This window comes from Ischnura elegans, chromosome 10 (assembly GCF_921293095.1).
Source record: "Ischnura elegans chromosome 10, ioIscEleg1.1, whole genome shotgun sequence".
NCBI lineage: Eukaryota > Metazoa > Arthropoda > Insecta > Odonata > Coenagrionidae > Ischnura > Ischnura elegans.
In genome coordinates this window covers 34,145,234-34,171,786 of record NC_060255.1, presented here as the reverse complement: position 1 = coordinate 34,171,786, position 26,553 = coordinate 34,145,234, and the positions used below count along the sequence as shown (strand labels likewise).

Genomic DNA, 26,553 nt, shown 5'->3' with positions numbered 1-26,553 from the left:
TTAATGAATTTCAAAATTTTTCATTTTGAAAACTTGAAAATTTTACATTCAATGATAATTATCCCCGCAGCTAAATATTTCATCACTATAATTTACACTAAAAAATAATACTTAGTTCAGATATCTCCGAAATAGAGCTGAAAGTTTAAACATTTTTGATGTTGCTTAGAAGCAACGTTGGGTTATAAAGGGTTAAGGACTTCAATTCCCTATGCATCCTATTTCTGTGGTATTAATAGTGCATAATATGCATTACTTTAATTTTTTTAAACATGAATTTTTAACTATTGAGAGTTTTTCATGGAAAGAGTAGCTATGACTGCCTAAGAATTTTGAATACGATACAATGAATGATAAGACAGGGCAGTGGCGGCGCGTGCGTATACGCATGTTAGCAAGTGCACACCCAAAGATGAATAAATTATAAAAGAAAACTATTCCTTTGCAAAGCGAAGGATAAAAGTACTGTCTGCATATGCAAGAAACATGAGCCTCCGAATGCTACAGCTATCTCCTTTTCGAATTCACCGCTCTACAAGTGTGCGATCCCGTGGCATCATGCCGGGCGCATTTTCGGTCTGTGCGATCGCTTGAGGGAGCTCTGGCGGGACGAGGTAAGCGGGGGGGTATGTGCTGTTCAAAGGGGCGATGGGAGCAGACTCAAATCCATGCGAATGCGCACGCGCATGTTTTTGGTGACTGACTAGCAGGTAGTGTAGTGGTGTAGCCGCCACCTACACTACCTGCGCCCAGGATCCTAGTCCGTCTACAGAGCCATCTGTATAGCCGTTTTCTACACTACTTCCTCACAGGGTGTAAGGAAAAGAGAATGAATTTCAACTACCGTCACTTGTAAAGGTGTGTTGAGAATAATTATTTTCATACATGCTAATATTATTTCTGTTCATGCAATTTTAAGGGTAGAGTGTACCAGTGATATGTTTTGCTTGCTATGTATTCTATTACAACGAAATATGATGCTCATGGATTAGGATTAACATAATATAATTAAATCATCCTATATCTGCTCTAATGCACACCCTAGATAAATTACCACCAGCCGCCACTGCGACAGGGGCACCATTTCCCAAACCAAAGGACAGCAATTACAACTCGGCTGTCAAACTTTGTCCTTCCCAGTCTGCTTTCAGTTCACCTAATAGGATGTAAAGGGAAATTACAGCGCACACTTAACAAGGGGACCCCTTCCTCTGTCTGCATTTAAGCCTTGAGACTGTAGAAACTTATTATTTTTTCCAAGGGCTCTCATGCTGTAAAAAATATGTTCCCAAAAATGTGAAACTATCACTCAGCCTCACATACTGAATCTTTTAAGTAGTGCATGCTCTAATTTCCACAAACCATGCTTACCCGTTAGCGCCCAAAGTTTTTTTAAATTCACACATATTTCACTTTTAAAATATATGATGCATATATTTATACATGAACTTAACACAAAGAACACAATTCAAACTGACTGAATAAAGAGGAAAACTTCTACTAAGTATGTGCACCAAAATGTTTGCTAAAATTCACATATTTAATGCATTGCCGGAGTATTGGCTCAGCACTGCACTGGGTGCCATATGGCACCTGTGGGTGTTGACGGGTTAATAAAATTAATTAGTGACAAAATAATATCTGTTTAGTTAAAAATTGAAATCAAAAATTTAAGCCTAATTGATAATGACCACCAGATGAGGAAAATCAAACTGAAATAATTCTGAGCTAAAAATCACAGGAATCAGCAATTTATGAGAGTTATGTCCTTCAGTTACACTATCCAGGAAATAAACCAATTACTCCCTTAAGTATATCTTAAAGAATATCACTTACTTTCAAAGTGATTGTCTCCCTCCTTTTCCAAGCGAGCATGGACTTTGTTTGTAGGGCCTCCTTCACGAGTAACTGAGAGATCAACAACACGCTTGTTCTGTGGATATTCCACACGTGAATGAACAGAGAATTTGTGCTCAGGAGAAGCGACAAGAGTGGCATCAGTCTCCATGACATAAAGAGCTTTGAGGTTCTAAATAAAAAGAATAACACTTGTCATTTACCATGGAAAAACTAGGATCAACAAGACAAAATAAAGAAATTTTATATATATGTACATATACAATCCGTAAGAGAGATTTTCAATGTATTGCTATGGTATTTATTTTACGATGTTTCACAAATTATGTTTCATCATGGAACAGATCTCATAAAAATGTGATATTTACAAGTAGTAATTTAATTACACCATTGTTCAAAGTCTAATTTAATTGCACATCCATGGGGAATATCACAGAATGTACAAAACTAAAGCTTCTATAGATGTGCCACCAATTCATACTTTCTTAGGTCAACAGTTATAATTACACTTCACAAACTCTCATCCTCAATTTTATTGAAACAATGGTGATTGAATGAGGCACAATTGAAAATGTCTACCTCAGTTTTTTAAGTGAATTTCCACGAGCATTAAAATATGCATAGCATTAGAGTATGATCAGTACGTTATAATATGATAAATTTTGATAAGTATTTTAACAAAATTTAACAAACAAATTTATTATTATGCCAGCCTCGGTGGCGGCGGGGTAAAGTCCTCGCTTGCCAAACCGAAGGTCGCGGGTTCGAGTCCCGCCAGGGTAAGTTACCCTTATCCAGGGCATGGGCGTATGTCAATGTCCTTCATTGTTAATCGTTAACTCCCCATTGTAAAGGCCGAAAATGTGCTGTTTATGGGGTAATGGAAATAAATAAAATAAATAAATAAACAATGTAGGTATTCACTAGGGATGAGTCGAATAGCAGATTTCTCGAATTCGAATATCAAATCATGGCTCGAATATTCGAATACCTCGAATACTAAACGATGAATGTGGGAATGTTTGACTAGGTCGCCTTTGCAGCAGGAAACCCAAGATTTTGGCTAGTAATTTTGATTTCCTTTAAAGGATTCAAACAGGTATTTAGCTGATTAATGGAATATTTTAATTTTATGTAAACAATAGGGTAGTTTCCTTCATTAAAGAAAACGAAAGGCATTGATTGTGATTCATTACCCACCATTGGTGTATTCGTAACATACAAATTATTTGGTTTTCGAAATATTGGTTTAGACAAATGGCAAGGGTCAATTTTATCCTCATTTGAAAAAGGCCTGATTGGCGCCCATGCGATGCCACTCTACGTGATGTCACAGGCACCTAGTTTCTACACAAGAGGATAGGAGTTTTACATCGTCTGAGGTTACCAATGCATGCATGAGGCACAGAGCTCAGGGAAACATCTATTAATAATCACCTATTAAAACTGGCTGAGGTCGGAAAGTTTTCTTCGTTTGATAAGGTATTAGGTAATAAACCTTTTTTAAGCCAAGCGCTACCAGCTAGCATGGTGCTCAGCTACCTGCTAGCATCCTGCGTCGTATCAGCGCTCAGAGCATCGCCCCAAGGTTACCTCACTCGCGGCAGTGGGAAGCAGAACGACGTCACGCGGAGTTTTTCCCGGCATTCATACATACACGACGCCTTTTCGCGCGCTTGAAATTTTTCACTTTTCATTTAATCGCGAAAAATATATATCGCCATTTAAAAATCTAAAAGTGTGAAATACGTACTCCAGGAGTAATAATCTTTCGATTTAGGCAATAAAAAATAATAGGAAAGCACCCTATTTGAGCATTATGCCAAAATGTTAAGCCTCCGTCGTATTTCTTCGTCTTTCCGGCATTTATTTTCCTGCGTAAAATGCTTAAATAAAGTCAAAAATATGTCGTGTTTGGTCTTATTCTTTTTTAAATTACGCGCACATTACAAATATTTCAATCCAATAAAAGTTTAATATCAATTGCCGATAATCATTGTTAGACAACTTTTGGGCTAGTAGATGACTCATGCAGCAGTTGACCTCCAGAAATTGGGAACTTCGAAGCAGGTAAGCAGAGAAAGGCCAGGGGGTGAGTAGAGGGGGGTGGCGTGAGACACGTTTTTATTGTTCTCGTGTAACTTGATATTTTTTTCGAAGCTAAGGTCTTCCTAATACGATCCCTGCGCGAGCTGGGGTCTTTTGTTTGATTTCAGAGAAGAGTGGGTGAGGCGAATGCTGAATGGAGGGGGATAGCAGATCGTGGGAAATGCGTCAATGTCACTATCCCACGGCACTGAGGTTCTCCTGATGGGGGACACCTGGGATTTTCGGATTTTTTTCACCCAATCAATTTCGGTTCCCACGTCGAACTTTTTTCACTGCTCTAACCCGCGAATTTGATATAGTTTGTCAGCTTGCCTAAAACGGTATTGCATGCACTAAACGACTAGAGTTCTCTTCATTTTTCCGAGTCAACTGCCAACGACGTACGAGCGACAGTGTATGACGCGAAATTCAAAGTATTCGAGGTATTCGAGACAGTACCTTTGGCATAACTCTTCGAGATCTCGAATATCGAATACTACCTAGTATTCGAGTATTTGTGGATACTAATCGCACATCTCTAGTATTCACATTTTAGGACATAGTATGAATATGGTTAGCTATGGGATTAATTTTCACACACAAAGTACGGTTGTTTTGAGGAATGGGTAAGGGAAAGGTGAACATAAATAGGTTACCGAGTATTACAGATGTTATACATAATTACCTTATGGTTGAGGATAAGCTCCATTTTTTCATGGCCTTTAACTGGAGTGTGAGCAGTGAGATGGAGGGACAGAGAATCCTTAGGGGTGGCTGCTTGCATCTCAAATTTCATCTGTTCAATCAAAATATAATATTTAAGAAGTTTGTCACACTGGAAGTCACAGTTGGAAACCAATAAAATAACACCACTCTTGGTAAAATCCATTTAATACACGTACAGGAAATGAGGAGGAAGTTCAATAGCAATAACTGGTGCTGTATGAAATGTTTAATGAATGACCATAAGCCAAAGGTCTTATGCCATAAAATAATTATTTAGCTTCAATAGGCAAACACCTAACCTATGCTGGTTCTCATGCATGAACCTACATGAACACTTTTTGCCATTTCCCAAACACTCCTGAAACTAAATGTAAGAAAACTAGGTAGACTGTATTTTGTGGCTGTTTTTTTATGTAAAATGATGATTATTAGGTCTTTTTGCAGTGAATAGTCCCCACTAACCTCTGATAATTTATTTTCATGCTAAAATAAGCAATCTGCTAAAATCTCATGATCATTTCCTCAGGGTATTTATCGAATCAACCTCATAATGAAAATCTCTCAACATGTATTACCTTCTTTCCTTGAGGCCACATGAAAGCGACAGAGCCTTCAACTTTTGGGTTCACAGCTTCATCACTCCACTCTACCATCACAACATGATCTTCAGTATCCCCAGGTAGGCACATAGTAACAGAGGCAGATCCCTTATGATTATCCTTATGGACCTTAGCACCAAGGGTGAGCTTTTTGTCACTACCCCACTTCAAGTCACTAGATGAGGTAAACTGAAGAAAGAATGAAGAGTGACCATGCATTAAGCTTCATTGTCAATGAGAATAATAACTGGCATTACTTAAAGAAAGTGATTTCACTTATCATAACTTTATGTCAGGCATTTTAAATTTACATATACCATCAGATTTACCCTTGTAGTAGGGCCTCATAGAGTATTATGAAGGGGTAGCTTAAGCTGAATTTAAATAAATTTGCATAATAGTGAATCATATCATTATTTGTAAAAGTAGGCTAGTATCCCAATCATGGACCAAGTTTTATGATTATTATCAAATCCAAAAGTAACAATAAAATACAGATCATTGACATTTGAGAATTATGAATGAAATAATAACATTTTAAATTATAATTTGAATATTTAGCCATTCAGTCCTTGCCCCCTAATGACTGCAAGTCGTAATAAACAATTTTAGGAAAGGAGTGTATAAAAAACTGTGCTTACATCATAGACATCCGCAGAGACATGAGTAACTTTGGCCACTTGTCCAAAGGAGACGTGCTTCAGGTTCTCAACATTGGTTTGAGCGTCAATGTGGAACTCTCCAACCTTTGTCTTGCCGCTGTCACCACTGGAATCCAATTTACCCTTCACACCCAATGACTGATCTTCTCCAAGCTTGCCAAGAGCATGATATGAGTAATCCCCATTCACAGCTTCACCACCCCATTCAACTGACATGGGTTTCACTTGTCCCAGTAAAGAGCCACTAACATAGGCCTAAAGAAAAGCATTGAAAATATCAATGATTTCTTCATAATTTTAGAAAATATGATGCATAAAGGGCTTTTTTTTTTGCATAGAGAGAGAGAGAATCAAATTGCACACTGGTACCTTTTTGTTTGATGTGAGTTGTGCAGTTTCATTCAAAGCAAGAATATTACTACAGTGATACTAGTCATTAAATTGCAAACAGAAAACTTGTAAACACCATGCCACTCATTTTTTAAAGAAAGAACAGTGAGTATATATATATGATAAACAATGCAATTAAACAACATTTCAACTATGATTGATGATACTGAACGCATAATATGTAGATGCTAATGCCCAACGGAGAAACTGAAATTTTTTAAGTTTTATCCATTCCATCCTGATATAACTAGCCAAAAATGTTGTTTATCAGACAAATGATTTACAAAAAAAAATATATTAAACATTTTCTCTGCAAAACCCAAGTTATTAGACGTCACTTGCCATAGTTTATTTTTTTAATTTGTTTGTTCTACTTCAATAAATTATCCATAAAATATAAATAAGCTATTTTTGAATTTTTACCCAAGAACATTATGAAAATTACATTTTCATATCTGTCTAAAACATTGCATCAGATCATTACAAATATTTTATGCCTTCAAGTTATTGAATTGGATTAATCCCATCGAAAGGGGAGCAAGAGGTGCAATGTAGATAGCCTCAAGTTATGGAAATATGAATACATACATAAACAGTGAGTCCTCGTTCTATGTCACCCCGTTTAACGTCATTTTGCGATAACGTCACAAAAATTTTGAGACCGTCATTCGTTTATCGCACCTTCGCTTCACGATAACGTCAAGGCTTTTAAATTTCGCGCGAGAAAAAAACGCAAAGCGGCGGGCGTTGCAGGTTGTTCGTTTTGTGGGCGGTAATACAGTCAGTCTAAACTAAGTGTAAAACGGTGTGTTTATTGTTAATTGCGATTACGGTTTTAGAAATTTTCTGCAAAATGAAATCTTAGGTAGGTGCGCAAGGTTTTACTTGACATAATGGTTTTCAGGAACCTAAAAAGTGATATCAAGGAATTTTTCCGTGTAGAACTCGGAGTTTTTGTCGTCACTTTTTTCGCCGTGTTCACAATAATTTTGGTGCCTGTAACTGCGACGATGTTTCAGCGATGATGATGCCCAGGCGACGCTCGCCCAGGCGACCAACATAGCGAAGCCGAAAAGCAAATGCGGGAAGATACAAAATTGGAGAAGGATTTACGTCAGTGCTACTATTGTCGACGATGAAGACAGGAACTCGTATGTATGCCTTAGCTTGGCATTCCCATCGTAAAAAATGCCCCAGATATGATACGCTAAAATTTTTTTGCGTAGGAATTGTGAGGTCTAGAAGCCGATATTCACTTTTTACATTGTTTCTTATGGGATATTATGTTTCGATTAACGTCATTTCATTTATCGTCACATTTTTCAGGAAGGGTAAGAGATGTTAAACGAGGACTAACTGTATTTAACACTAGAAGGACAGCAGGAGTCATTTGTCCCATTTTCAGGATTCAAATCCAGGACTCAAAATTTTTCTCTTATTAAAATATTTTTTTTAATTTTTAAACTTTTTCACTTTGTTCATTTTGGTCTATATTTTGATAAATTAGTGAAAAGTCAACTATAATGTCTTGTTGTAAATTTTTATGACATGTTATACCTAGAAGGACGGCTAGGGGTCATTTGACCACACAACTTGTTTTCGCGCTATTTTATTGCCCGTGGACACTTTTGTGCCATTTATATCATATAATCAACAAGAGGCTAGTGTGGTAGATGATTTGCTTCATTTTGAACCTGGAAGTACCCGGTTCAATGCCAGTTTCGTCCCAAGGGCTCCTATCTTTATTCGAAAACCTAGGCATAGCGGCTTGTTGTGCTCAATCTTTCGATATTTTTTGGGCAGCAAAGGGAAATAAAACATTTTCAATCCTAGATTTGCGAAAATTCACGTAATTATGATATTTTAATTTTGTTTTATTTATTTTTCAATGATTATTGTATTTCCCACACCGGAAAATCATCACGTATCCCGTGACTTTTTTTTCTGTCCGCCAAGATTCAGAGCTCTTAAAGACATTATTTTCAATATCGCCTCATCAGGTTTACGAATAACTGCTTCATTTCTCTGGCCTGTCGGCACTGTTGCTTGGCCTTGCCCCTTTGCCATGTGTCCAGCATTAGTGCCGCCTGACCCCGTCGGGGTTTGGGGTTGGTTGACGGCACGCTGTGCCTTGGGGAAAAATCCTGTCTCCTTTTCAGAGAGCGGAGGAGTTGGGTGGACTGTAAAATTCTGCTGTAAATCCTACACTTGGAATGCGCATGTAGGTCGTAGAAGAAGCATTACTGCAAGTTCTTGGAAGATACAAATCAGGATACGGTTGTCGGTTGAGTCCCTGCCTTTCAAATGGCAATTAGCGTTACATCTGAAATTTTTGTCCTTTTGTATGAATTTCTAATGCTCTCCAGCTCTCTATACCTCCTATGCAACTGGAGAAGATTCTACCATAATGCGCTTTCATTTGTAGATTTTTTCGCATGCATATCAGTAGCGAGTTGAGGAAGAAAGTAAGAAGTCGAGAAACATATCAAGAGAAGAGAATCGTCGCGATTCAAATAGCAGTAGGGAATATTGAAGATCAGTCTGGAAGTGAATCGGAAACATCAGTTCAAAGAAATTCTGACCAATCCATCAACATCTGCGTGTGATGAAAGCGACAAAGTCCAAGATAGTAAATCCGATGGCGACTTTGGCATAAAAGCAAATGCACAGCTCTATCCAACAAAATGCAGCTGTCCTTTTATGAGGTATATTCCAAATAAACCAGACAAATTTGGAATCGAGTACTGGGTTTTGACAGATGTGAAATGAAAATACAGCCTTAATGAATTTCCATATTGTGGCAAAGATTATTTTCCATCCATCCAGCTGGCAGGAAATCATAAGAAAATGGAAAACTTCTCTTTGCACGAACGATCTGAAAAAAACAGGCGTGACGCACAAATATCCATAAACCCTAAAATAACCATGTAATCCATTCAACGTGAGTGTTCAAAAATACCTTAGGCCATACTCTTACGTAGAATCAGGCAAACTAGAACAATAATATACTTTACTCAGCAGCATGATCTTAGACAAAACTATTTCCGAAACAAATAAAAGAATACCAGTGACCATCCTATTTTATAATAAAAACAAAGCAGGAGTAAATATGATGGATAGCATGTATCAATTTATTTACACGTCTCCAAATCAAACAGCCATTTCTCCACGGGCACAAAAAAGAAAAAGGTGCTAAAAACCATCAAATTGCACCAATTTCCTGTCCATTTTCCAAATTCCTTTTCATGTGCAAATGGCTGGTGTCCTATCATTCCCTGCCACACGCTTTTAAGCGGCTTGCGGGTTAGTGTGTAGATTTAGATGTAGATGAATAAATCGTCCAACGTACGCATTCAGCGCAAAAAAATATTTTGTGGAAATAGTGCTGAAAAAATACTGTCTGTCTGAGATTTACAACAAAGTAATAATTTTTAAAAAATTTATACCAATTTTGTAAACCCAGTACCTACGCCTATTGTTCAAACATGTAACACAACTTTTGTATTGAGTGTATGTATTTTCATTATTAGATTTGCAATCGACTACTAAATACGGTTTAATTCATGATTCTTTAAAATAATTGTTATTAACTTTTGACGATGGAAATAATATTTAATAATGCTAAATAGTGTTTTTAATAAACTGATTCAATAATAAATACGATTAAACTGGATATTGGATGAAAATTAAGCGTTTTATCCCAAAATACATTTTAGGGGTCAAATGACCCCTAGCCGTCCTTCTAGGTAGAGCGAAACTCCCGTCCTCCTAGTGTTAAACCCATAATAAATGATACATAACATAAGTTGAACCAAATTTCACAAGCACTTCTTCTAAATATAAAACTTGCATGTAATGGATATGTATATTGATTTCCATAACAGTAAACAGCTGGGGTAGTTGCAGAAACCTTGGATGCACAGATCTTCCTCCTTTGCCATAGTGGCTGACCTGAATCATGGCTGAGCTGATCGGAGCATGAAAGTAGCATGTGCATAAAAGAGAAGATTACCTTTCCACTCATTTCCGTCTTCTCATCCTTGGGCAGAATCTTTAATTCAACACCAAATTTGAGTTCTTTTCCATCACGTCTTAAATAGGTGCTGTCGGACGAGCAGACATATGAACCCTTCTCAAGATTATAGTTGCTCATCACTTCGTGTACCTTGAGGCAACTTTCTCCACCAGAATGCTTGTCACAGATGGTCACGTGAGCTTCACCATCACTATCACCCTCAGAGCTAAGTGGTAAATTCATTTTAGTTTGAGACTTGAGATATATATGGCGACCAGAGGGTAAGTGGATGTCTACATCAACTATGCCGCTCCCAACAGTCATTTTTCCTTGTGCCGAAATCTTGACATCAACTTGGGTTGTTTCACCCAATATCACAAGTTTGTTCCTGAAAAATATAGATCAGATGAAGATTTGCCCAATCTTTTCCTGAATTCATGCTATCACGTTCGTAATGAAATTTTTCTTTTATTAATGGATAGTAAAAGCTATTACAACAGATCAAAAATGGAATTAAAAGAGTTATTAACTTAGAAAAAATGGTTGATAAACTCTTCAGTAGGCAGTTTCTAAAACTCTAAAAACTTAAGCACACATTTTTCTCGCGCAATACGGTCCATTCTCCAGAGTACATTAGGAAGAACAATTCATTTTAAAAATTCCTTTTCATGACTATGGTTATCTCTTTGAAATATAAAATGCTTAATGTTTAAGTAGGTACTATTTTCATTGAAGATAGGAACAAGTGATACATAAGGCCTTCATAACTCAGGATTGTTTCTAGATGAATTTCATGGAATGAAGAAAAATTGAAAAAAAAAATAAACTTATATCTCAATCAACTTACTTAGAATCAACAGACGAGGGCTGCACATGATTGACACTCTCAAAATGAAGCTTCTTGCTAGGGTCTTTTTCAGCATCCCAGAAGAAATTTGCCAGAGTTTTGCAGATGCCATCTTCAGAATGAACATTGCTGAAATCACCTATAGCAAAAAAACTGCATATTAAATACAATGATGATAATGATATCATTACAGTGATAACTAATTTCTGCGTACACTCAAATAAAAAGCTTCTTAGCACATTTCTTAAAGATGATTCTTTTCAATTGTCATTACCATTGTCTTGATCAAGGAGTGCAATGATGCTGTATGGTCATTTTGCTCCATAACCCTATTGGAAAATTCTTATAAGAAAATTTCTTACAAGAAATTGGGAATTTTTCTGATAAGAAAATTTCTTGCAGGAAATCGGGCATTTTTCTATGAGAACTTTTCTTATAAGAAAATTTTTATAATAAGGATTCTCATAAAAAAATTCTAATAAGTATCAATTACAAAATGTTATTTATAAGAAATTTTCTGATGGGAATATTTATTATAAATATCATCATCATGCTTAAAACACTTGCACAATCTTCTATAAAAAGCTGCATAATATTTACATCCCTGAGAATACATAAAGATTATTACACCCATGTCTCGTATAGCGCAATTTCGATTAGCGCAATTTCGATATAGTGCAAATTCGTTCCTCGGGGAAACATTGCAACGCAGTGTAGCCTAATCACATATCTTAAACGCTGTCGTGATAAAACGTGAACTTGCGCTAAGTACACACGAAATTTCTATCAATTTACGCATATTAATATTATTTCTTGCCTCAAATCTTCTTTTTTGTTCATATATTAATCGAAATTCATTGCTGTGCAATTGCCAAAAGTATTACTCGTCACTGGGTCCAGATAGCCGGCCTACCGAAGTAATTTATCTCGTCTCCTTAACAGAATGATAATAAATAATTTAGATCGTTAATTAAGCGTGGGGCTAGTGGAAATGAGTTTTTTTTTCAGCAATACGGTTTGAGACGTATTTTTGCCGTCGTAGGTTACCGGGCGATTGACTTCCAGGTAGTGTGTCTACGCTAAAGCCTTCAAGGTCATCGGGGGTATTCACGGGGGAGAAATGGAGCGGTGGCCGAGTTGCGCATGAATAGCATCGACACATAAAAGGGTCCGCTATAGAGTCTCAAACACAATGGCTTCGTTCCCTCCCCGCAGTCTTAGGCCTTCTGCGTCTCAGGAATACAGTTCAGCAGAAGAAGGTGATTTAGATAGAGCCATACAGAGTAAAAACCAAGAGAATATGGCAAAAAATAGGAATGCGTGTAGAAAAATCAAGAATTTATCAAGAAAAACCATAAACCTAGAAGAGGACTTGAGAGAGGTCAATTGCTTTGAAAATGGAGAGCGTCAAAGGGATATTGCGCAGAAGTTTAAACTGACGATGCCTTATTCTGAATAAAGACGAAGCTAAAATATCAGTGACCTCAGCCGCACTAACTTCAACCAAGCGGTCTACACATACGGAAAGTTCATGGTGAATCAGTACAAAAAGACGAGAGTGGTAATCGCTCAGAGACATTTAGTGAAAACTCCGGTTGGTTCCAGCATTTAAACGGCAAGCAGGTATTTTCAGTGCGGCGATATCAGGTGAATCTGCAAGTGTTGATAGCGCAGCCACCACAACATTTTCTAATGAACTCCAAGCTGTTATTGAAAGTGGCTCCTTTCCCCCTCAACTAGTTTTTATTGTTGACGAGACGATATTCTTTTGGAAAAGAATGCATTCTCGTTCATTCATTTTCAGGGAAGGAAAACCTGGGTCAGGTTTCAAGGCATTTAAAGACTGTTTCACGTAGCTGCTAATGACTCGGAGGACTTCAAATTAAAATGATTTATCATTCATAAACTCCGCTGGCTATGAAATGGCATCTAAAGTAGCATTTTCCTGTCATTTCGATGAGCGACAAAAGGGCCTGGGTGACACAATAGTTGTTTTTAGACTAGTTTTAAAAATCGTCAACTGCCGGCAACGCATTATGATCCCCTGAGATAGCAGATGTTAGCCCACCCGCACGACAGGATGGAATTTCGAAAGCACGTAAGAATTTTTTTTAACGTGAATAAAAGTCTTTGAATGCGTGAATACTATCTTTAAAGATGTTTTAAACTGTAAATATTTATAGAAATAACGTTTTCTAAGGCTTTTTATGGGAATATAGATGTTTTAGAAGAAATTCAATACCCAAGATCTATGCTACCAGGAACGCATCCCTATCTTCCCTATGTTAAAACGCTCTCGTATAACGCAAATTCGTATAGCGCAAAGACCCCAAGGAACGCATCCCTTGCGCTATACGAGACATGGGTGTATTATTATTGATACAAGTTATTATTTAAAACCTACAGCTGCTTATGGAGGATAGCTAAGTTTTAGCCACAGAAAGTGAGTAAATCAAATGTTCACCAAAATACCATGAGTGATATTTACAACAAGCCTTATAGAAATAAAATTATAAAAATTGATAACGAGAAAATAATACTACAGAAATTGACTTTATTAAGTATGCAATTCCTCATTTTCTCAGGGTATCATCTAAAAACTGACTAACCTTAACATATAAATGCAGAATCAAACGAGCAAATAGGTAAGCCTGGACTACTGCCAAAATGAGAAAAAATTTTTATCATTGTAGCTGTATAACATCTACCACTTAAAGCTATCATAGTACTTCCTATCCATCTACAAGTACTTTCCTTATTGCTACAAAATTAAAAATTTCACTTTTGCTTTAAATATAAAATATCACAGGGCATCCTCATTTAAAAATAATTAAACCAACCTCACATTAATCATGACCTCTCCCCCAATTCCCTGCCCCCCTGAAGACATAATTAATATGCACAAAAGTCTAAGTAGGGTGGTCCTGATTGTTCGATTTTTAAAATAAGGACCACCCTAATGTTTAAGCACGTAATTCAAAAGTTCTAATAGAACAAAGTCACTCAGAGAGCATACTATGCGCTTTCACTGCATTCAGAATTTGCTGGAATGACACCGTAAGACTGCTGGGACTAACCTTTCAATTTCCTATCGGACTTGATCAAGTGAACCAAGAAGTCTCCTTTAGTTCCCTTAGAATCAGAGCTGTAATGTCCAGACCCTTGAAGATGGTTCAGGAGCAATGATGACCATTCAGCAGATTTGCATTGCACAGCATAATCCAGCTCTCCATGAGCTCTTAAATTCACATAGCATATCTTCCCCACATAAGCTTCAAAGTGAGTCTTGAAGCTATAAGCATCCATGGCTGCTCCTCCATCAAGCCTTAGGACAAAAATGCATGACTGTTAGTGAATATGTTCAGGATAATGAAAGACCTAGGATAATATAAGAACAAATATGTATATCCAACTTAAACAAGATATTTCAGAGAGAGAAAAGACATCATTAAGGAAATAAATTTCCATGAAGAGGGATAATAATTTCAGTTCAATTTAACAATTTTCACATCCATTACCCATAATGCAGACAGCAAACTGCCAACAGGCGTCATATAATGCAGACAGTGTAGTTTTTGGAATATGTACCATGAGATTTCAATTGTGAAACTATAGAGTTATATTTTGTACAATGTTGAAAAACTAATGTATTACCTTTATAATACAATTGTATCTTAGTTGATAAAGGCCAGAAATAACACTGTATTACAAAACACATTCAAATAGTGAAGTTCTTGTAGAAGGAAAAGCTTTCATAAATCTTTCTTTTCTTTAATACATACATCAGACTCCTGATTATATGGGTGCAACTTATCCATGCATAATTTTCACTCTCTTTCAATGTTTTCCGCGATCTTGATAAAAAATAAAATTGGACGCAAAAGCACCAAAATTACTGCATTTTAATGCTAAGCTACACCAGGCTTATTATTTCCATTAGAAATTATTATTTCCATTGCCGGCATCGGTGGTGCCGGGGTAAAGTCCCCGACTGCTAACCTAAGAGTTTGCGGGTTCGAATCAAGCTTGGGCGGTTTGACCACCACCCAGGGCATGCATGTATGTGATTGTTAAACAAGTTAATTGTAAGAGAGGACTACCTAGTCCTAAATTCGCTTGTGAAATAAAGATGACATTTTTATTATTATTATTAGAATTCCCTTTGTATAACGGAATTATTTTTTTGCCTTTTTATTCCCTCCGTGATCACGGATCCGCGTCCTGAAATTGCTAACTGGGCAACTTGTGCTAGACGAGACTATGTGGCGTGGTGCCTGACAGTTTAGTTTCTGATGTCTCGCATTGGTTTGAAGCATTTGTGCAAACAACTTTTCTGTACCCTTGATCACACAGCCAAGGTTGCATGGTTTTCGAAACCAGGTCTTATATGGAGTGGTAAGAATACTAGTACAATCATGTTATCGCCACTTAAAAGATCGTGGTAAGGCAAAAAAAGCTCTCAATGAATTGAGGCACTCTACAATAACAAAATTAGTGAATAAAAAATGATAAAGAGTTGGATTTACGTAAATTATGAACGTGGCAAGAAAATAATGCGTGTTAGGATTATCTGTGTTTTTCCAATTATTCGTGCCACCTCTCCCCACCATTAGCCTGGATAATCGGAAGTGTGCTGTATATGATTTTATACTTTCATAATGGATCATATTTTTGAAGTTTTCTTAGGCTTCATGCCATGTCATTGGGCTTATCAATGACAAAATTCCTATGGGTAAGTCTGCCATCTTCAGAGCACAAAATAAAAATTTTTTAAACCAATAAATTCTTGTTCTTTTTACGAGTTAAACAGTGTTGTTTTATGCCTTGAAGACGGTGGCAGACTGAGCAACAGAAATTTTGGTATTAATATAAGCCCAATTACCTTGGTATGAAGCCCAACAAAGCTTCATAAATCCTTGTTCTGGTACTTCTAACAGACAAAAGGCAAGTAAAATAGGGTTAAAAATTAAAGAAAAATGCCATGATCACTATTCTAATAGAAGGGTATTAAAAATAATGCAATAAATGCCTTCAAACTAAAGATCAAATTGGTGATTATAATCAGCAAGCTAACAACGTGGTGAGCACATTTTAATACCAAGGGCTAGTTTTTTTATGTTCAGTTAGTGTGAACCAGGACATCAAACTGTCATAACCTCATAACTTTAGAATACAGTAAAACTTTTATTTTACGCAGTTGGAGGGACCGAAATATGGGCACTGTGTAAAATCAAGAGTTGGTATTGAGGAGGAGTATAATTTTTAGGATAACACTTGCTCATTATTTTTAGAAGGCTTAGTCATACCTTTTTGTACATATAGTTCTCATTTAAGCCAGAAACGGAACCAGAAAAAGTCTCATATGTGAAGTTTTACGGTAAATGAGCATGAAATCGTTTTCAATCACATCAGATATGTTTCCCGGATTCAATTACTCATTTGGAGGCAAGAAAATGAAGGCTAATTATTTACTCACAAGCAACACCACAGATGACGTGCTACCCTAAGAGAAACAACGTTGCATTCCTGAACAACGATTCCCATGGTTGAACAAAATGGTTAAATTGCCAGCATTTCTGGCACTAAGATTACTTCTGTTACCTAGGAGAAATTTCGGAATGGTGATACTAAATGCTCGCAGAAAAGCTAATTTTCGAAAATATTCTCATTAAAAGCAGTTTTCAGGATACCCGTTTAACCACCGGCAGACAAACAAAGATTGGAGATTGAAAAAATGAGATATCTGAGGATAGTTATCCAAATTTACCCCATTAAGAGGGAGCAAAATTTCGCTAATACATCACAAAGGCTTTACACCGGTTCAAGTCCTGGCAGTAGCAGAAACTTATCACAGATGGCCCTATCCCAACTTGAGTGTAGTTACCTCCTTCCAAATAGCATACCATAGATAATACGGAACACACAGGACCCGGGATATTCGGAAGTTCAGATTTTTCTGGTGTTTAGATCACTTTTTTAAGTGAACTATTTAGATAACCAAAAACTACCGTCATGCCGCCAGTGATGAATAAAAAAATTATTAATAGTCCGAAAAATTGTCCCACTTTATAATTTTTATGCATTAAAAAAGCATTTTCCCACGAAATTTAAGCATTAGTAGATTGAATCTACCGGGAATAGCTTCTCTGTCGGCATTCTTCCGCGAATTCAGCAGCGGGACCTTCGACTCGCAAGCCGTGTGACTCATCTTCACGTAATATTTTGCTTCCCCATATCTGATAACAACACGTGTTGTTATCAGATACCGGTACCGGACCCTTTTTGTATTTCGATTTAATGGTACTAAGCCATTCCTGAGTTTAATGGGACTGCCTTATCATTCACGTCTTGAATTTTACTTCAATGATTACATGACGATTCACGACGTGAGTTATTCTCCGAGGGTATATATTTCCGTTCCGTTAAAAATAAAAACTTGCCACCTAGCGGAGTAAAGCTAATAGCTATTCAAGTTCCAACTATGTTTAATTTAAACCCACTGACAGTGAGATACAAGTTGAGTCAATTCTGGTAAGCGCGCCACACAAGCAACTTTCCCTCGCCACCATTCGTTCCGCAGATGTAGAGTTAGCCCGCAAAATGAGATAATGCATGCTGCTTTTACCATCGTCTTGAATCACCACCGACTTACGTCCATACTAGAAGTACGACTATCTTTTTTTGGATCACGTTGGAAGCCAACATTTTGGCACGGGAGGACTTTTAACGACTCATTTCGCCGTTATATCTCGCTGGGGCGATGGAAAACATTGGCAAAATTCTAGATAACCTTCCATTAGGGATACATATATATTCTGTAGTTCATAATTCCGGATTAACGGCCATCTACTGTAATTACAATAAATATGTTATAAACAGCGTCGATCAATAAGTCGAATAATAAACGAAAGGTGATAATGTTAATTTCTCCGGCGATCATCTGTCTTAATCAAAAGTAGTTACGCATACATTGCGATTGCCGTGTATTTTAGGTGCCGATATCCTTCTACGGCGAATTTGAACTAAGAGCGATATTCAGGTTCATAAAGGAGCCTGAAATATTACTGAGAGGGTGCAGGGGGAAGCAATAATTAGATTCGCGATGTTTTTAGTTTCACGCTCAACAACACGGCGTCACTTCAACCGTTCCTGTATTCATTTTTGCAACTCATTGAGACGAAATAATAACCTAACTTCATATTGCTCCAGTCGGATTTTCAAAACAAGCCGAAAGACAACTGTGTAAAATCAAGATTAGTGACCTCTTTGGGGCTGGGGTTATGCTGCGCAAACTCAAAAAACTGCATAAAATCAAGAAAAGATGTAAAATCGAAGTTTCACCATTGCAATTCCCTATGCTTTCCGGCCAGACTTGAGTGTCGCTGCGTAAAAACGAGACTTGATGTAAAATCAAAGTGCGTAAAATCGAAGTTTCACTGTATTTGAAAGCTATAGTATAGTAAAGTAGTTATGAAAATTATGTTTGATTAAATGGATAAGTGGAAGACATCACTCACTGTTTTTGCTCCAAAAATGCTCCAAAAAAATAACAATATCAAATAAAACCCCTCTTAAATTATTTCATTAGCTTAATGCATAAAAAAAACCATTTGCAATAGTATTTCTCATTAATGCAGTCTTCATCTATACCTACAAGAATCCAGTACATTAAATTATCGAAGTTAGAAAGTATGAAAGCATTCTTTCCCATAATGGTCATCTGTGATGCAATCAAATTATAACTATAAGTGAAAGCACAAGTTTTTCCACAAATTTTCAATGAATCCATATTAATGCGTGATAGCCTTACCTATAATGCTGATATCCAGGAATTTTAAGTACTGAATTGGCTCTGAAATCAAACTGCTTTTCACCAACATTAGAATTAGTCAAATCAGATTCCAGTACATATTTCCTGCCACCATGCTTCAACTCCAAGCAAACATCTACTTTTGAGTTCTTGGGGGAAGAGACAACTCTCTTGCTATCAAGTTGGAATCCAGTTCCAAATACCACAACCTACAAAATCATATGAACAATATGAAAATAAAATTTAAATTTTTAACATATTTGACTTAGTTTGATCATCATTAACCAATCAATTTTAAACCATTATTACAATTGAAATAAGTGAATCTCTATCAGTATAATGCAATACAATTTTCCATTTCCATAAGACCCATTCAAAAATTTAAAAAAAATCATTACACCATCAATGAGGCTAAAAGATCCCAGATAGCACAAAGTAAGAGAGTTAACCGTTTCTTACGGTTTTCTTACGGAAAAAATTGATAAGCAGCTTATCGTAAGCTAAGGGACTTATATAAGGCAAGGGTAAGATGTTAGGGACATTTAGGTAAGGAATGCCGTCAAATATCCTCAGGCAACGTAAGTCACTTCTGTTGGAGCGCCAAAGGCGGCTGAACAGCGTACTACACATGCTACGCGGCTCATCTCGACATGAATTTAAAGGCTATTGGTGAAATTAAGCGAGTTTTTATAAGGGCTTAACAACTGATAACAGATTTTCCCGTAAATAGAAAAAAATTAATAACTGCAAGCAACCGGCTAGTGAAGATATAAAGCATAATACAAGTACTCTATCCATGCGGCGGAAAGAAAAAAATTAACATCGGGGTGGAATCGAACGTGCGTCCTGCGTACCCGAAGTCCTGTACGCTAACAACTACACCGCGGCAGACGATAATATTAGGAGGCGTAGTTACCAATTAAATATCCAATTATGTAAAAAAAACTTGTTTGGCATGTGCATGAAAAGCTGAAATTATTCAAGGTCCATACATTTAAACATTTATGAATTTTAAATTATGGCTTGATAACCCGATGACTACAATACGTATATTAGATGTTCCTTCCGGCATTTTTATATTATTGTACGTCGGTATTCTTGTGAAATTGTGTTTTTCTTACGACCTTCGTTTCGCTATCAGTTCATAAATGTGAATGATTTTCAAATTATGGCGGTATGATGTTATTTCTCCTCATAATATAGAAGCGCCAATAATAAAAACATTGTTTTAATACATAAAGGCCTTAAATAACACTCTGAAACGATGGGATAATAACAGCATCTACGGAAGTGCTGAAAGTTTGGCATCCATTTTGCCATTACTCTGGATGTTTGTCGCCCTGGCCGTAAGAAACCCATAACAAGCTTACTTGAGAAGCGACTTCCTTATTTCTTCCTTTCACCTTATCTCAATAACTTATAATGTGCTAGCTTGGATAGATATTACATTATGAATTTTTTAGTAAGACAGAAAATTATCATCAACAGAGTATAAATATTGTTAAAAAAGGGTTCTCTTAAGCTTCTGCTAGAAAATTTTGAAATGACCATGGTTATTTTTATTTCCAGGAGAATTTATAAAAATCATTCACCCAATCTATTGGTAACCCAACATTTGCATGCATACTTGCGTTTTCACATTATATTTTGATAGTAGCTTCAACATAGCCCAATCACTCATTATGGAAACAAATTATTCAAGAATATGTATTAATGCTCAAATTTAAACCCTGCACTCCATTGCAAAATGCATACATATCCCTCAAAGCTCTGATTTACATTCACTTTCACAGAAATTCATCTCAAACATTCATATAAACTTGAAAATTAAAAACTTTACCAATGATTGAGAAAGAAATGTCATAGAAGCAAGCAGGAGAGGGGAAAATCCCAAATAAGGACATTGGAAACATTGCTGCACTGAATTTTTCATGTGCTGCATCAACTCTTTCACTAAGAATGCCTACAGGCATTTTCATACACAGATGACCTAACATTGGGTATAGCTGTTGTGGATTTTTCAATGTAAAAGACCAGATGTCGGCTCTAGCGTAGCGCAAGGGAAAGGAAGTGACTGCTGAGGTAGCAACTGTCCGATGCATTCAGGCCCAGCCTGAGACCCACCTTAGGGCCACTCCTCCGCAGTTAAACCCAACTCTCACACTGATTTATGATCATCCTCACCGCAGGAATCCATTGCAAAGTGGTTATACTGTCTATGGTTTTTGCATTGATATACAGTGGAACCCCGATTTATCGTTCCCGCATTCATCGTTTTCCCGCATTCATCGTTTGCCGCTCCTGGTCCCAAATTAAGTTCCATAAAGACAATGTAATTTATTCCCGCATCTATCGTTCCCCAAAGTATCGTTTTCCCGCATTGATCGTTCGAAGATCGCGGTCCCGTCGTATAATTTTCCCGCATCCATCGTTTGACAAAAATAAGACGAAGTATTTACAACGTGTTGTTTATGGCTAATAATGACAGACACAAAGTTTAAATCTTCCCCAAGAGATTGAAATATAATAGGGAGAAGCTGAGTGCCGTGGGATAGTTACATTATCGCATTTCCCAAGATCCGGTATCCCCCTCCATTCAGCACTCGCCTCTCCCCGTCTGAAGCTTTCCTCTTCTCCGAAATAAAAAAAAAAGGTCCCAGCTCGAGCAGGGATCGTATTACGAAGACCTTAGCTTTGAAAGAAAATATCAAGTTATTCGAGAACAAAAGAAACCTTTTTCACGCCTCCCCCTTTCTCGACCGCTGACTTTTTTTTAGCTGACTCGCTTCAAAGATCCCCACCTCTGGTGGTCAACTGCTGCATGAATCACCGATTAGCCCGAAAGGCGTGTAAAAATGAATGTCGGCAATTGGTATTATATTTTTATTAGATTGAGATATTAGTGATGTGCACGTAATTCAAGAATAATTTTACCAAACACGACGTATTTCCAACGTTATTTAACCATATTAAGCAAGGAAATAGTTGGAATAATACGATGGTGATTTCTGGCGAATATCGATATCTTCGCAATTGATATTGAGCTTCACGGCAGTTGATGCGATTTTTTTTTCGAAAACAGTGCGTCTGGTTACGAGTTATGCTGCAAGTCTCCCTTGTCTGAGTTGCTAACGAAGCGATGTCTTCTTAGGATATTTTGTTTCTCCCTACTAGCAATCTGAATTCATCTGCTCACCTTGAGCTACGCTACTTATTGTTAGAAATGAGAGGGTAAGTTGCCTTCTTTATGGGATAAAAAATTTCATTGTGAAGTCATATGGTCATGCTTCACCCTCTGCAGTAAGCTCTGCCTATGCCGTACGCGATAGCATTAGTGCCGAACTTCACCTCGCATGAGTGGTTCCGTACTTTCCAGGGTGGGTTGACTTAAAACCGGCGAGTGTTTTCCATGTGGGTTCAGTAGAGTCCGGTTTTATTTTTATTAGTTTTATTCTTATTCGTCTTCGGACCATGGCCCTTTCGAAGACACGAGTGAGAACTTTAAAAGATAAACTGAAAACAATTGAAGACGAAGAAAAGAATCCGGGCTAGAAATGCGCGAATCTTACAGCACGCCTCGGTATGTCCGCTAGTACATGACGGCAGGGGTAGGGGTAGAGCTAGATCCCCGGTGAAAACAAGAAGTGGGATGAAGCGGAGGATCAGTTGGGCGTGCCGCTGACGATTAACACCACATTGCCTCAATCATATTAAAAATTTAATTGCCAGAAAGGAACATTTCAATTAATTAACTATTTTTGGCCTTCTTGATCCATCTCATAACCAATCACTGCGACAGCGAAATCGGTTGTTTGAGGCATAACACGCACATTTCTCTCGTAAATACATGTACTTGAAATGGCATTTGATGGATAAGAATTTTTACATCGGTCAGAAATGCATAATAGCAGCGAAAATTCCGAGTGGAGTGAAACATTTTTTAGCAAGGCGGCGTGTTCCTTCAGGATATTTGAAAGAGATATAATCCGAATCAACAATATGACCTAAGTGTTTCGATAAAGGAATAATATTCCTGTAATCAGCTAAAATCTTTTTTAAATCCATTAATGAATGTCATAATTCGAAAAATCCAGCATTTCCTGGGACATAGGCAACCAGGACAAACATTCCCGCATTCATCGTTTTTTTCATCAAACCCCTGAAAAACGATAAATCGAGGTTCCACTGTACTTATTGTGTTGCATACTACAATTTTTAATACTTTCAAATGGATTCTTCGTTTCGCTCTGTGGGTAAGTAATTTTGAAACCAAATTTTAGTATTAAATAACGGACTTCTGGACTTACAGTCTTAGTCCCTCATGTTAACTTACTTTGCTATTATCGACGCTAGAAATCTGCTTATAATTTCACAATGCTTTAAAAAATTTGCACTTCTTTTAGAAGAGTAAATAATTGAAAATCAAATGCAATATTTGGTTGAAATAGCCATCAGTAACACAATAAGTTGGCTGTGCATTCATGCTAAGACAGGATTAGAGGGTATAGTCCAGTGACCGGGGTAAGGGCAGGGTGCCCTTTGAGTGGGGTCCCAAATTGGAGGGACAAAAATATCAGCATAACTCCACCCCAAAAAAGAGCTCTGCACAGAAAGGTTAAAATATTCTTATGCTACTCATAGCATTGAAAGCTTTTTCCTATAGTGGGCGCTGGAACTAAAGGGTTACATGTATTTGTCACTGGATGTCATATAATTGGTGGAAGAAATAAATAAAAAATTAAACATTAAAAATATATCTTTTAAATTACTTCTCCTTACCCCCCACTTGAAATCGTATCCTTCTTCCGGAGTCTCCCCATATTTGAAATCCAAGGCTGAGTCCACTTGGTGCTTGTCGTATTTCGCATCAATTTCATATTGTACATGACCTGGCTTGACTTCTCCCATTAATTTTCCTTCCAAGCCAGCAAGTGGATATGTCACTGAAAAAGGAAAATAAAACATATGATCCTTTGTGAAGATTTCAAAAATTATTTAAATTTAATTAAATTTGATGAACCAACTTTATGTAAAGCTTCGCAAGTAAAACCTCATCAAATAGCCTTCATACCTTTCCCAGACGGCACAGGAAGTTTTCGTACCTGAATACGAGGGTGGACCATCAAGATACAAAAATCGCGCTTAGGAAGTTACTAAAAAGGTTTTGTTTCTTTATTTCCTTTATTGACGAAAAAAGATGCAAGAGGACTGGCAAATTCATATGCATCGATAAAATTGTGTCTCATCGATAAAACTGTATTCGGTCTGGGACTATTTTCTTTCGCGGGTGGTGCCATTGTGCCATATCCTCCTAGAAAGATCACATGCCTTCACAAGCCATTGGAGATCGCATCGTTTACGTCACGTCTCACCACATTTCAGGGATTTTTGTGGTTAAGTTTGTGAAAAATAGTGTCTGGTAATGGTGAAGTTTCCCTTATTCTTTAATTTCATTCACTGGGCTTCAGAAACGTGTTTGTGAGATATTTTTGTTAAAAATGCCTTTCGTGTGTGTATTGTCGGGATGTAATGGAAACTCAGGGACATGGTTCAAGTTTTTAGCTTTCCAAAAGATCCTGAGTTGAAGAAGAAGTGCATTTGGGCGATAAGAAGAAAACATTTCACCCCTACGAAAAACTGTGAGGTATGTACTCTTTCTCGCTGTAATTATTTGGATGTAATTTTAAGTTAGAAGTGGCTTCGGGATGTTGATGCATCAACATCCCGAACTATTCAGTACTGAAGTACTATAGTACTATTCAGTACTAAAAATGGTGATTCAAAATATTGTAGCAGCAATTCTTTTGAAAATTCTTGCATTTTAGTTGTCTTTTTTGTATTAATTCATTCGGTGAACGTGTGGTTAAAGGAGAAACTAGGAATAAGCTGCCAAGTTTATAGGATCGAATATTGCTTCTTAGCTAGCCCTATGGTGTATTACACGTCAGCTTTCATCATTTCAAATTATCTTATGCTATAGTTTAAAACAATAAAAATATCAGGCATACAAATATTTACTAAATTTACGAGCCTAGTAATTTGATTTCTCATGCAGAAATACCAAAAATTGGAAATGATTTGACCTAATAAGTTACATGGTATTTTATTATTTATTAATTTTAGGTGTGTGAGCTTCACATCGCACCTTGTGATATCAGAAAATAATCTGTGGTCTTGGACGAGAAAACGAGGAGAAAATTCTTGCTGAATTGAAGGTGCCCAGATTGGAGGAAGGTACCGTTGCTTCACTGTTACCTGTCGCCAAGAAGACAGACATTGTGGCAGAAGTGACATATTTGTGGATGTGGATTTGATTTGTGCAAGTTGATGCTGTGATAGTGGACGTTCATCGGAGAAAGTATTGAAGATAGTTTTTATGTATCGACCAGTCCTCTTTTAAATAATTTTCTATTCGAAAGAGAATAAGAGTAATTGTTTCGCTAAATTAGATGTGGGATAGAAGAGAAAATTGGAAATATTATTGTGGTTGACAATAGAAAATACATAATATATGTATTGTATTTCTGTGGGTTTTTTCTTTCCTGCCTCTTTAAAATTTCTTGTGGTGGTGACTTCATGCAAAGTAAGTATAAAATCGGAGGTGTGATCTAAGAGATACCATGTTTTATTTTACAAGTGTTTATGCTGGTGATTTGGCAGGACTTTCATATTTTTAATAGGTTGATACATTTACTGCAGTGACCTAGAGACTTTTACTCATCCCAAATAATTTTTCAAATACTTCAGCGCCTGATATGGGTAAGTTTTAGTAGCTGAGACTGAACTATACGTTAATTTTTGTTTGCATTTTGATGAATTCGATCATACTAATAGCAGATGTGTCAGCAATCCTGTTTCATCGGCAATTTTTATTTAAAAATTTTATTTCGTCAGGCTTTAGGGTAAGATTTTTAATGCTCGTGGGCTATGTGATGTCTTATTTAGTGTCAAAATTAATAAGAATTTACTCTTATTAACTTCTCAAGGTTTCCAAGTAAGTACGAGCCACTTAAGAATGCTGGATGCTGGGGATGCGTGAATCAGCCTTGAGAATCTCATTTTTCGCAGTTATTTAAGTGGCCGAATAAGTTTTGTAGGTTCTCAATAGGTAAATAATACTGTATCATGAATTCTAAATACCATGATATAGTATTATTTACCTGTTGAGAACTTGCAATTCATAATGATTCGTATTAACCCCTCAAGTGCGGCAGGCATTTAATTAAATCCCATCTCAGCGGCCGGATGAGATTTAAAAATCTTCGCCTTTTTGGTATACAATCATTCAATAATTTATATCTTTGATAATATACGATCAGTATCGTTGAAATTTTTTGTAAACTTGCGTATTATAATGCGCTACTATATAATAATTTTTCGAGCAATTGGAAAAAAAATATTTATTGTTTTATGTATCTCTTTTTATGAACTGAATAAATTTTCAATTTTGAAAGATTTTTATTTGGTTTCGAATAAGCTACGAGGTCTCTAACATTCCATGCATTTAAAAAATACAATGACGTGATGTAATTTAGTTATTTGGGGTTGAAAATTTGATA

At 36.8% G+C, this 26,553-nt stretch overlaps 1 protein-coding gene across 1 annotated transcript in view; it reads right to left on the bottom strand.

Moving 5' to 3' along the window:
* The window catches only part of LOC124167156 (apolipophorins-like), a 205,293-nt gene that overhangs the window by 81,854 nt on the left and 96,886 nt on the right, over nucleotides 1–26,553 (bottom strand). The window contains exons 25-33 of the mRNA XM_046544962.1: nucleotides 23,774–23,937; nucleotides 18,995–19,203; nucleotides 14,262–14,509; nucleotides 11,185–11,323; nucleotides 10,335–10,725; nucleotides 5,912–6,187; nucleotides 5,247–5,459; nucleotides 4,631–4,741; nucleotides 1,837–2,029 (exon numbers count right to left, since the gene is read on the bottom strand). Coding sequence (XP_046400918.1) covers nucleotides 1,837–2,029; nucleotides 4,631–4,741; nucleotides 5,247–5,459; nucleotides 5,912–6,187; nucleotides 10,335–10,725; nucleotides 11,185–11,323; nucleotides 14,262–14,509; nucleotides 18,995–19,203; nucleotides 23,774–23,937 — 1,944 coding nt within the window. The remainder of the gene's footprint in view (nucleotides 1–1,836; nucleotides 2,030–4,630; nucleotides 4,742–5,246; nucleotides 5,460–5,911; nucleotides 6,188–10,334; nucleotides 10,726–11,184; nucleotides 11,324–14,261; nucleotides 14,510–18,994; nucleotides 19,204–23,773; nucleotides 23,938–26,553) is intronic.